This window comes from Notamacropus eugenii, chromosome 1 (genome assembly GCF_028372415.1).
Source record: "Notamacropus eugenii isolate mMacEug1 chromosome 1, mMacEug1.pri_v2, whole genome shotgun sequence".
NCBI lineage: Eukaryota > Metazoa > Chordata > Mammalia > Diprotodontia > Macropodidae > Notamacropus > Notamacropus eugenii.
Window position 1 is genome coordinate 419,342,293 of NC_092872.1, and position 12,687 is coordinate 419,354,979.

Here is a 12,687-nt window from a genome sequence, read left to right on the forward strand (position 1 = left end):
GTGATGATAATAAGCATTCCTGCTTCACCCCAATCTTATTGGGAAGGCTTATAACTTATCCCCATTACAGAAAATGTTTGCTGATGGTTTTGGATAGATATTACTTATTTTAAGGAAAGCTCCATTTATTCCTATGCTTGCTGGCATTTTTAACAGGAATAGGTGTTCTATTTTGACAAAGGCTTTTTTCTTCCTCTGTTGAAATAATTATGATTTGTTGGTTTTGTGACTGATATGTTCAGTTGTGCTGAGCTTGCCTGATATTGAACTGGCCCTGCATTTCTGGTATAAATGACACCGAGTCATGATATATTGCTATATTTTGTTTTAAAAATTTGCATCAATATTCATTAAGGAAATTGGTCTATAGTTTTGTTTTAGCTTTTCCTTGTTTAGATATCAGTCATGAAAGTAATCTGGTAGGATTCTTCCTTCCCCTATTTTTCTAAGTGGTTTATACAGCATTGGGACTGTTCTTTAAATGTTTAGTAAAATTTGCTTGTGAACCTACGTGGCTCTGGGTATTTTTTCTTAGGGAGTTCATTGATGAGTTTGTTCAATTTCTTTTTCAAAGATGGGATTATTTAAGTATTTTATTTCCTCTTTGTGCTTTAATTTTCTCTTTATTACTAGTGAATTCACTCCTTTCATATTTGATACTAGTAATTTGGTCCTCTTCTTTCCTTTTTTAAAGTCAAATTAATCAATGACTTGTCTATTTTACTGGTTTTTCATAAAAGTAGCTCCTAGTTTTATTAGTTCAATGGTTTCTTTCAGTTTTATTATTCTCTCCTTTTATTTTCAGGATTTCCAATTTCATTGGGAATCTTAAACTTCTTTTTCTAATTTTTTTTAGTTGCATGCCCAATTTATTGATCTGGTCTTTCTCTATTTTATTGATGCAAGCCTTTAAAGATATATATTTTCCCTTAAGTACTGTTTTGGCTACATCCCATAAATTTTGGAATGTTGGCTTGTAATTCTGCTTAATCGTATTATTGTTTCTATGATTTCTTCACTGACCCACTTATTCTTTAGTTTTCAATTAATTTTTAATTATTTCCACTGTTCTTTATTAAGTGTAATTTTTATAGCATTATCATTTCAAAAGGATGTATTTAATATTTCTGCATTTAGTTGAGGTTTTTATGCCTTAATATATGGTCAGTTTTTGTGTAGACATCATGTACCACTGAGAAAAGGGCATACTCCTGTTCTCCCCCCAGAGGTCTATCATATCTAACTTTTCTAAAACTCTATTCACCTTCTTAACTTATTTTGTGGTTAGATTTATCTAATTCTGAGTAGGGAAAGTTAAGGCCCCCCAACAGCATAGTTTTATTGTCCTTTTTCTTCCTGTAACTCACTCAGTTTCTTCTTTAAAAATGTAGATCTATACCCTTTCGTGCATGTAAGTCTAGAAGTGATATTACTTCATTATTTATGGTACCTTTTAGCAAGCCTATACTTTCCTTCCTTATCTCTTTTAAATAGATTTATTTTGCTTTGTCTGAGATCGATTGCTTTTCTCACTTTGGTTGAAGCATAACAGATTCTGTGCCAGTTCCTTACCTTTATTATGTATCTCCGTGCTTCTTGTAAGCAGCATATTGCAGGATTCTGTTTTTTAATCCATTGTTTTCTGCTTATTTTATGAGTTTATAACATTCACAATTACAGTTCTGATAACTGTATTTCCCTCCAACCTATATTCCCCTTTTTAGCTTTTTCTCTCAACTTTCACCCTGTCTCTCCTCACAAATGTTTCACTTTGGAGCACTGCCTCCCTCATTTTACCCTCCCTTCTTCCTCTCTTATCACAAATCCTTTTTACTTCCGTATATAGGGTAAGATAGATTTCTATGCCCAACTGAGTATGCTATTCCCTCTTTGGGCTAATTCTGATAACAGTAAGAATCAAGCATTGCATACTACCACATTTTCCCCATCACTGTCATAGTTCTTTCATGCTTTTTAAAAAAAATGTGGGATAATTTACCCCATTCAATCTCTTCCTTCTCTCTTCTCCCAGTGCAGTCTTCTCACCCTTTAATTTTGTTGTTGTTTTTGGATATCATCCCATCATAGTCAACTCACTCCTGCACCCTTTGTATATGTATACTCCTTCTAATTGCCTTAATAGTGATAAAGTTCCTATGAGTTACAAGTATCATCTTGCCGTGTAGGAATATAAACAGTTTAACCTTACTGAATATCTTATGTTTTCTCTTTTCTGTCTGTCTTTTTATGTTTCTCTTCAGTCTTATATTTGAACATCGCATTTGTTGTTTAGCTCTGATCTTTTAATAAGGAATGTTTGAAAGTCCTCTATTTCATTAAATATCCATTTTTCCCTCTGAAGGATTATACTCAGTTTTGCTAGGTAGGTGACTGTAATCCTAGGTACTTTGTCTTACAGAATATTATATTCCAAGCTCTCTGGTTCAATTACATAGAAGCTGCTACATCCTGTGTGATCCTGACTGTGGCTCCACAACATGTGAACTCTTTCTGGCTGCTTGCAGCATTTTCTCCTTTGCTAGGAAGCTCTGGAATTTGTCTACAATATTCCTGGGCATATTCATTTTGTGGTCAATATATTCTTTCAATTTCTTTACTGCCCTCTCATTCTAGGATATCAGTGCAGTTTTCCATGATAATTTCTTGAAATATGATGGCCAGGTTCTTTCTTTGATCATGGCTTTCAGATCGTAATTTTTCTTAAATTATCTCTCCTGGATCTATTTTTCCAGGTCAGTTGTTTTTCCAATGAGAAATTTCCCATTTTCTTCTGTTTTTTTCCCATTTAAAAAAATTTGTCTTATAATTTCTTGATGTGTTATGGAGTCATTAGCTTCCATCTGGCTCAATTCTAATTTTAAAGGAGTTTTTGTACCTTCTTTTCCATTTGGCCAGTTCCACTTTCTAAGATGTTTTCTTCAATGAATTTTTTTGTACCTGCTTTTCCATTAGGCCAATTATATTTTTCGTTTTCTTCAGTGAATTTTGTATATCTTTTCTCATTTTTTTGTACTTTCTTTACCAAGGTGTTGAATTTTTTCATGATCCTCTTGCATTACTCTCATTTTTTTCCCCAATTTTTCTTTTACTTTTTGCTTTTTTAAATCCTTTTTGAGCTCTTCCAAGAGTTCTTTTTTGGGCCTGAGACCAATTCTGTTTTTTCTGAGGCTTTACATGTAGCTGTTCTGACATTGTTCTTCTAAATTTGTGCCTGAATCTTCTTTGTCACCATAACTTTCTATGGTCAGGTTCTTTTTTTGTTATTGCTCATTTTTCTATTTTGCGACTTTTTACTTTAATGCAAAAATTGTGCTCTGTCCCTAGAGGGGAGAGGGCACTGTCTCAAGCTTCTCATTCTGGGGTTCAGGGCCTTACTGCAGGATTATGTTGGCTGAGTCATGCAACTGGTTAGCACTGGGGAAAGGCCCTGTTCTTGGGGTGGGATCCCAATGCTGCTGGTTTGCCTTAGGCCCTCGATGCTGATTTGCCCTAGGGACAGGGCCTCACTGGTGACTTGCCCCAGAGGTCAGGGTCTTGGTAGCAGGCCCCCTGAGCTGCAACTTGTCACTGGCTTCCTTGTCAAACCTCCCTCTCCTCCCCACCCTAGTGAAACAGACCATTTCTGCTGACCCTCCAAGCTGTTCTGAACTGATAAACTGCTTCACTGCTATAAAACTAGTTCTGAGGTGTTACAATAAGGTTTGGAGGGGAATTTAGGAGAGCTCAGGGGAGTTCGCACCTCCCTCTACCATCTTGGCACTGGAAGTTTAAAGATAGCACCATGTTCATCTGTTCCCTCTCATTTATTTCCCAAGTCTATTTTGCTCCAGGCTTAATATTCCTAGTTCTTTCAATGAATACTACTGTGGCAGATGAGGTTCTTTGGTGTCTTGGTCATCATCTTCTGGACACCCTATATTTTATTAAAATTCCTAGTATTTCAGATAAGAGTTTGACCAGATCAAAATAGGCTGAGACTATCACTTTCCTTGGTCTGGTGACTAGGTTCCTCAATAGAGCTTTGGATTAAATTCAGCTTTTTAGCTGCTGAATCATGGAGCCTGTTGTACACCCTCATTTTCAAATGAACTGCTAGAGCTCCCATCTTGTATGTGTGAGGTCGATTTCTTGAACCAAGATGTCAAGACAATATTGCTCCTATTAAATTTCAATTTATTACATTTGACTGAACGTTGCATCCTATTTTTGATTCCTGATTCTCATCCAATATAGCTTTGAGTCACCTGAGAATCTGATAAACTTTTTATCTATGATTTTATCCAAATCACTGATCAAAATGATAAACAAAACCAAAAGACTATTCCTGGGGCATCAACTAAAGACCTCCTTTCACACTGTCATCAAAATATTAATAATTGCTCTTTGGGTCTGGCCATTTAAACACTTCCAAATCCACTTAACTGTATAATGATCCAGCCCACATAACTCTACCCCAAGTAAAATAGCAAAAGAAACTTTTGTCAAATGGTTTGCTGAAATCCAGGCACACTATCTACAGAATTCTCCTGATCTACAAGTCTGGTTACCCTGTAAAAAAAGGATATGAGTTTAGTCTGTTATGACCTGTTCTTGATAAGTGAAGCTGGTCCTTTGTGATCAGATTCCATTTCTTGATATTGACTAATAATCCCTCTAATAATGTTAGAAAATTCTGCCAGGAATTAAAGTCAAGCACACTGGCATTAAGTCTGCAAACTCTACTCTTTTCCATTTCATGAAAATTGGGATGTGGCACCTTTCCAGCCCAGAAGCACTGCATTCTGCAACAATCACAGTCCCTGGTTCTTTCACAATCCTGGGATGTAGTTCTTCTGGGCTTGGCAGAAGTCATCAGGGAACCATTAGGAGTTTATTCTCTTACTATCCCTCCTTCCTACCTTATGTTCCATCTCTTTATTATCCACATCCGGTCTGTCCTTTTCCAGTTCTTTCTGTTAAGGATACCACCATTCTTCTGCGTCTCAGAACTTTTCATCTAGAGTTATTCCTTTCCCTCCTTCTTCAAATTACTTTATATTTATACATCTGTGTACCCTGTTGGATCTCAGGAGAATGTAAGCAACTTTGGGGCAAAAACTTTCTAATTTTTGTCTTCCTGTCCCTAACACCTTGTGATACATTTTAGAAAGTTAAGAAACATTTATTTACTTGAATCCAAGTTAACTTTGACTCTTCCCACTCCTTGGGCTTCAATATTTAATCACTTGCAAGTACCTGACAGTCTTCCTTCAAAATATTTCCTGAATATGTACCTTTCATTCCATTCTCACTGCTTCTCTTCCTATAACTTCATTATCCCACTTACCTCTTAAGTGACCTCTCTGTTCCTAATGTTTTTACCCATCCATGCTTGAGGAATTTTCAGAAAGTCATTTTTATCATGCCAATATTATCATCATCAATAATAAATCATATTTATTTGGCAGCACAAGTGTTATAAGCATTTTACAGATGAAGAAACAGATGTTTAGACACAGTTCAGAATAGAGGTGAGTTTTGAAGCCAGGTCTCCTAACTCTAGTGATCTTTTCACCACCCTATGCTTCTTTTCAGTAGGTGGTCCCTTATTCTGGAGTTTACAATGGCTACTTATTGTCTACCAGTTCAAGTCCATGTTCCTCAGTACGTCCAAAAGAAAAAAAAATCCAGGATTTATAGATGGAGAGTGCCTTAGAGATGAGGAAACTAAGGCCCACAAAAGTAAGTGACTTGCCCAAGGTCATACAAATTTAATAGTGGAGGTGGGGTTCAAACTAGGTCTCTTGGCTCCAAATCCGGTGTTTTTCTCTCACTACATATTGCATTAAATGTCTGCTATTACTGGACCCATCTTATCTATTTCATCTTATGTCTAACTAGTTTTGACTACAATTTCTCCAGATATTAGACTGTGCCAACTCACAGCCTGCTTATTTCATTTATTCATTCAATTCCCCAGCATAGAATGCTTGTCTATGCATCTCCTTTGCCTATTCATTGTATTCATCCTTTAAAATCCAATGCATGTTCATTTGAGCCCTCTTAAGTCCTCCAAGATTTATGTTCATGCCACTCTGTCTCTCCATCAAGGTCATTTGTTGGACCTTCTCTGGACATGAGTTTCCATAATATGTAAAGTTTCTACTGCTTCCTGCATTCCCTGTCTCACAAGATTATTATGAGAATCAAATGAGATTCTTTGTAAACCATACTGAATACTTTGTAAACTATAAAGCTACTCTTATCTTCAGTCACCATTCTCATTGTTTTGGGATTCCTAGTCAGTCTCTGGAAGGCAGAGACCTAGACTTCCAATGGCTTTTTCTAATTGCTTAGTTTTTTACAAGTACAACTATTCTTTCCTTCCTACCTACAGTGCTGAAAATAAAGAGGGTAATCACTAAATGCTCAAGGAAATAAGTTGGATATCTGATTCGGTGAAAAGGGGGTCAACACCTAGGAAGGAAGCAAACATGTCAGGATTTCATAGACATGGCATTTGGAATACAGGTGATGAACTCACTTTTTGGTTTTCCCCCTGATATGAGACAGTTCTACAAGTGAAACACTGACAAACTTGGCAAAAGCCACATGACCACAAAGACTCAATGGGACACTGCTCTCTGAGCCCCCTCGTTGATGGGAAGACCTGAGGCTTTTCCTGGTGTGTGTGTGTGTGTTGAGTGGGAAACGGGTACAGCTAAGAGATGCAGAGATGTGGAAGGAAGCTCACTTGGTGTCCTGGTGCTGGACCTAAAAAGCAAATAACATCTCAGGCTATTTCTATATTTAAAGGACAGTGGCCTGAAGGACTGGGATTGTTAAGTCTCACTCTACTCTGTCCTGGTCAGGCCATAGCTAGAGTATTATATTCATTTTTAGGGGCATTTCAGGAAGAACAAAGATTAGCTGGGAAACAACCCAAGCACGGGAAGGAGATGGTGAGAAATCTGAGGTCATGCCATATAAAGGCTCAATCAGAGGAACTAGACATGCTTACCCTGAAGAAGAGAAGGTTTAGGGAAAACATGAGAGTTGTTTTTAAATATCTGAAGGTCTGTTAAGAGTAATTAGACTTGCTCTGTTTGGCCCCATTAGGAAGAACTAGGATTAATAGATGAAAGTTACAGGGAGACAGATTTTGGTTCAATGTGAAAGACAACTCTTAAAATTCCATGATTCCTGCAATGGAATGGAATATTTTGTGAAGTTGTGAGCTCTGTTCTTGAAGATGTCCAAGTGGAGGTCAGATGACCATTTGTAGGGGGTGTAAAGGAGATTTATGCTTTACATAAGGGTGGGTAGATGACTTAAATTCCATCTAGATCTAAGATACTGTAATTCTGTTACTGGGGTCTATGACTCCATGAGACTAGAAAGTTGCCAAGGGCAGCAAAGGGGTTAAGGTTTAAATAACTTTTATATATGAATTAATGTGTGGAGCTGGGAGCCAAAATCTGTTCCATTAATTTTTCCATCTATTCCAGGAGCAGTTAGGTACACACAGTAAAGTTTATTTTGGTATACTTCACTCCATTAAAAATAAATTAATCAGCAAATTCCTGCCTTGCTCAGCCCTGGTTTATGTGAATATTGCCCAGCTGTAATGAGTTACAAGGTGTTATTATCTCACACACACAGGAGGCTTCTCTCTAGAGCTCAACTTGCAACAAAAGCATCTTAAATAAACTGAGAGAAGGCTGTTTGGTTTGTAATGTTTTCACAGAAGTGGGATATATACCTCACACATATAGAGTTTCTTTATATGACTCATTTTATAACAAGTTAAACGGAGGAAGTTTGCTTTGGGGAAAAAAAAGTGAACAATACGACTTTTTTTTTTCCAATCCAAAGAAAATACCCTGGGGAGGTGGCTGCATCCAGAAAGGGAGGGGTCAGGTCCTCAAACCCCAAAGTCTGGTGATGGCTTTGGGCAGTGGGACAAGCCAGTTCAGGAATATAAACAGATTGGTATAGGACTGGGCCCCTGTACCCTGGGCCCCATTCCACTACCAAAAGAAGGAGGAATCCCTCCTTCCCTAGCTAAATCCTCCTAAAGAAGGGGCAAAGAAAGAAAAGATGAGATCATGTTCTCCATATATTGTATCAAGGTGGATTCAGAGAGGAAGGCATCCTGCCCTTGGTGTGAGATGAGGTCCCTGAGGGAGCTAGGAGGTGAGTAGCCCCTAGAATGACTACAACATCTCCAGAAAGAGGACTTGCTTTCCAGGTCAATGAGATGGTCCTTACCAACTATTTTCTCTGAGGTAGGGGCCCACAGCTTAAGCTAACCCCACATCAAATGACTTTCAGCAATACCTCCAAAATAAAGAAAAACCGTGGCAGAGATAATTCTCTATTTCTTTTAATTCCCAACTCAACACTCTGCTTCATGTGGAGGGATAGATGCATCCCAACCCATCTGCTCTCAGTAGCATTGCAAGAGTTCCAGGGGAAGAGAAGGCCCAGGACTGGGGGTGCCTTCTGCTTCTATGACCTCCCCCCACAGGCCCTAGGGAAAGCATACATATTAGCTGTCTGGGGAGGGGGCATCCCTACAGAATTTCTTGGTGAGTTCCTTGGGACAGCTTGCATGTCTCCCAGCACCCTGCTGCATAGTGGCCCCACCCAGTACCCCCCAGGCCAACTTCAGGGCACGTTAAAAGGGAAATCAATACAAACAGGGGCCAGGTGTTTTACAGATGTTGTTCAATGGTTAATCCGGCCTCTTCCTGCTGGGCCCAGGGGCGGCAGGTACCTTGTTCCTAGCTTCTCCTTCAGGGCAGCTGCTCCAAAGTTTGGAGGGGCCACTCTCAAAGACCTTCATCATTGTATGTTGGCAACTTGGGTTTAAGAACGCTTTGGGGATTTTTCTCCACGAGAGGGCGCCAAGTCACTTCCCCAGTTAAGAGAAGTTCTTCCCCATTCATGGAGTCCAGGTACTGCATCTGTAAGGGAAGGGGAGAGAAATGAATGCCAAAGACATTAGCTGGGATAGGAGACAGGATGGTTCAGCTACCTTTTTCCTATTAAATAAGAGTTCAGAGGCATGTTTAACCAACCCAGCTTTCTAGATCCACTCCCCGGCCCCCCAGATACCTAAAGAATCCAATACTCAATTTCACCACAGAAGTCCCTGAGGTCACTCTAAGAAGTAATGGAGACCTCTGGGGATGTATAATTGTGCATCTTCCAGAAATCAGAAGACCCTAACCCTTCGCGAGTCCACATACCCTAGCAATTTCTCTACAGGGAAGCATGCCTGACTCATTGTCCTTCAAGCAAATCCAAGGATTCCAGGAGAAGAGCTGGGAAGAGATCAGAACCTCAAAGGGTATCAAGTCCACCCCCCTAGCCCATACAAGAATTCTCTATAGCACACCTTACTGTTGCCTATCCACTTTGGCTTTAAGATCACTGATGATGGTTGTCCTGACTGGGAAGTCATCTATCTCCTGAGGCTTCCCACTATACTTTAGTGTTAAGAAGCTTGTTAGGAAACTTTTCCTTATATTGGACTGAAATTTATAATCCCTGTAAGATAACCCCTTCTCCCCCATCTCCCTGACTTCTGCTTTCTGGAGCAAAGAGATGATATGTGAGGAAGAGAGGGAAGAAAAGGCTATTATGGGGAAAAACAAGTCTGTCTGACCCGAAACGGCAAATCTAGGACCAAGGGGTGGAAGCTGCAAAGGGGTCAACCTAGGCTTGAGGTCAGGGCATACTTCCCAACAACTAGGGCTATCCCATTGTGGACTAAGTTGCCAAGAGAGAGGGAGGAAGGGAGGGAGAGTGTGTGTGTGTATGTCTCTGTCTGTCTGTCTGTCTGTCCTCTAGGTCTTCAAGCATAGAGTGAATGACCACTTCTCATATATGTGCTACTGGGGAATTTCTATTTGTATGGCTTGAATCACATGGCTCCTGAGGTCTTCCAATTCTTCGATCCTGTCAAGGTGTCTTCAGGGATTCCACACAGATACCAGCAAGTGGTGGAGCTGGGTTTTAACTTTTTTGTATCATGGACCATCTAAGTACTCTGGTGAAGCCTATGGACCCCTTTTCAGAATAATACTTTTTATTTAGAAAAATGTCTGTGTGTGTGTGTGTGTGTGTGTGTGTGTGTGTGTGTATTTTCCAATTACATATAAAAACATTTTTAAACTTTGTTTTTTACAATTTTGAGTTCCAAATTTTCTCCTCCCTCCTTCTCCTCACTGAGAAGACAAGTATTTTGGCACAGTTTATGCATGTGCAGTCATACAAAACAAATTTCCATATTAATTATGTTGTGAAAGAAAACAAACTCCCAGAAAAATATGAAAAGTAAAAAAAACAGCTAAGTCATTCACAGTTGACCATTGTATGTACAATGTTCTCCTAGTTCTGCTCACTTCATTTTTTATCAGTTATGTAAGTCTTTCCAGGTTTTTCTTTTGTAAAATTTTTTTTAATGAATTAAATTGATTTTTTAAAATGGAAACAAAGTTTTTTTATTTCTTTAAAGAAATATTTTCACCATGATGCCCCAGTAAAATATTAATAGTGGAACCACAATACTAATTTCAATTCAATTCAAAATAGCAACTCTGCCATTTCCTGTTTGCATGGCCCTAGGCAAGTCTTTTCTCCTTCCTGGGCTACAGCTACTCATCTGTAAAGCGAAGGGATTAGAATCAGATTTCTAAAAGCATCCCATCATTTCTTAAAGCACAATAATATTCCATCACAATCATACACAACAACTTGTTCAGCCATTCCCCAATTGATGGACATTCCAGAACAATGTTTCTAAAGGCATAAAATAAAATACATAGGCTTACAAAAGAAACTGATTTTACTGAAGTAAACATTGCTGTTGTTCAGTCTGCACTCCTAAGCACTGTAGCACACCAGGCACTTCTGTCCTCCACTGTCTCTTACAGTGTGTTCATGTAATGTTCATTGTTTCCATGACATTCTCTCCATCTCATCCTCTTCTGTCCCCTCTTCCTTCTCTGCCTTCAATCTTTCCCAACATCAGGGGCTTTTCCAGTAAGTCCTGTCTTGTCAGTATTTGACCTTCCAGTGAATAACCTGAATTAACTTCTTTAAGTCTTGACCGATTTGATCTCCTTGCTGTCCAAAGGACTCTCAAAAATCTTATGCAGTACAACAATTTGAAAGCATCAGTTCTCACAATTCTCACAGCCATACACTGCTACTGGAAAAACCATCATTTTGACTATAGGAACCTTTGTCCATATAGTTAGAGTACCCTTATCAAAATACAAAAAATACAAGTTCATGGAGCCCAGGTTAAGAACTCCTGATCTAGCCTAGCCCCTTCATTTTACAGCTGAGGAGAGAGAGAGAAAGACCTAGAAAGGAAAAGAGCATGCCTGGATCTCAGAGTGAGTACACAGCAAAACTAAGGCTAGAACCCAGATCTCTTGTTCTGGCCTTTATCCAGGGCTCTTTTCCATTAACTGCCTCTGTGCTGGCCAAGAGGGCAAAGGATGCTTTACTAGCTAATGTTTCTCTCAGAGAATGAGTCCAGAAGATGATGAAACCCTTGAGTAGGATCAAGAACTGGTCTGGTCTCCAGAGCTGCTTTGGCCTGGGTTCAACAGCACCTTAGTAAGCTTTGCTTACCCTGAAACTAAGCTTATCCTTTTGCCCCATTGTCCTCTTAAGGAAAGATACTGGGAACTTTCTCTTTTTGGCTACTGGGCTAGATTCAGTGTGACTGCAGTCTGTCTGGTCATGCCCGAGGAAAGCAAATGAGTAACTGGAGGGTGGGGGTGGTGGGGTGATAAGATCCCTTCAACATTAAGCCACAAGAACACCAGAGACCTGACTTACTGGGCATTTTGAATCCAGGAACTATCTGAGAGACCAGAGGCAGCTGATTAAGTTCATGAATCAACCTAACCAGGTAGGTTTGGGATCTTGTAACTGAAAAACTGACAAACCACAGGAAAGTCCCCTCCTGTATTTCAATTTCTTCATCACTAAATGAGGATGATACTATAATATTTGCTGTGTATATTTCATGGGGGGAAATTATAGACCTATGAACAAAAGATTTCTGGAAACTTTGGAATCACTAGACTATAACTATCAGGACACCCTAGCAGATTCAAATCAATCCCTTGACTCTACCTAAACCAATTCTCTTCCTGAGGTTGGTCCCCAAACCTGCCCTGGGCCAGAGCTGTAAGCTCAGGAATTATGGTTTCCTAAGGGGGTAGATGTGCTGGTGTATGGAGTGACAGGGAGTAAATGCTTGTTAAATGGAAAGAAAGAGGAATTTTCAGTTTTAAAGGAATTAAAACTTTCTAATGGGCATTAAGGAATGGAATTAAAGACCAATAAAGGAGATTCAACTGTTGCCTGATGGGATTACTGCCACAAACAGGCACAGGCCAGGGCTTCCCTACAGGCAATTGCCTTGTTAGCAGTTAACTAGGGGTCAGTGGTCTTTGTGGCCACAAGATGCCCATGGTGGGCATCTAAGAAAGGGCACCTAAGAAGGACTAAAAAGGTCATTGGGTGGTATGTGTTCCAAAACTATACCAGTGGAAACCATGTCACCTTTCTCAACAAGAGAAGATATAAAGGCTATGTGTACTGCCTCATCCTTCACTTGTCTTGGCATTTAAAGACTTCCATTGGACTGAATCTGCT

General features: G+C 39.4%; 1 protein-coding gene and 1 long non-coding RNA gene across 5 annotated transcripts in view; one reads left to right on the plus strand and one right to left on the minus strand.

Annotated features, from left to right (window-relative positions):
* Nucleotides 1-8,370: 8,370 nt before the first annotated feature.
* UQCC1 (ubiquinol-cytochrome c reductase complex assembly factor 1) overlaps nucleotides 8,371-12,687 on the minus strand; it is a 109,867-nt gene continuing 105,550 nt past the window's right edge. For all 4 annotated transcript variants that reach the window (XM_072631350.1, XM_072631349.1, XM_072631352.1 and 1 more), the window contains exon 10: nucleotides 8,371-8,969. In XM_072631350.1, coding sequence (XP_072487451.1) covers nucleotides 8,835-8,969 — 135 coding nt within the window. In that variant the 3' untranslated portion in view covers nucleotides 8,371-8,834. The remainder of the gene's footprint in view (nucleotides 8,970-12,687) is intronic.
* The window catches only part of LOC140518871 (uncharacterized), a 46,748-nt gene continuing 45,600 nt past the window's right edge, over nucleotides 11,540-12,687 (plus strand). The window contains exon 1 of the long non-coding RNA XR_011972036.1: nucleotides 11,540-11,935. This is a non-coding gene — a long non-coding RNA (uncharacterized lncRNA). The remainder of the gene's footprint in view (nucleotides 11,936-12,687) is intronic.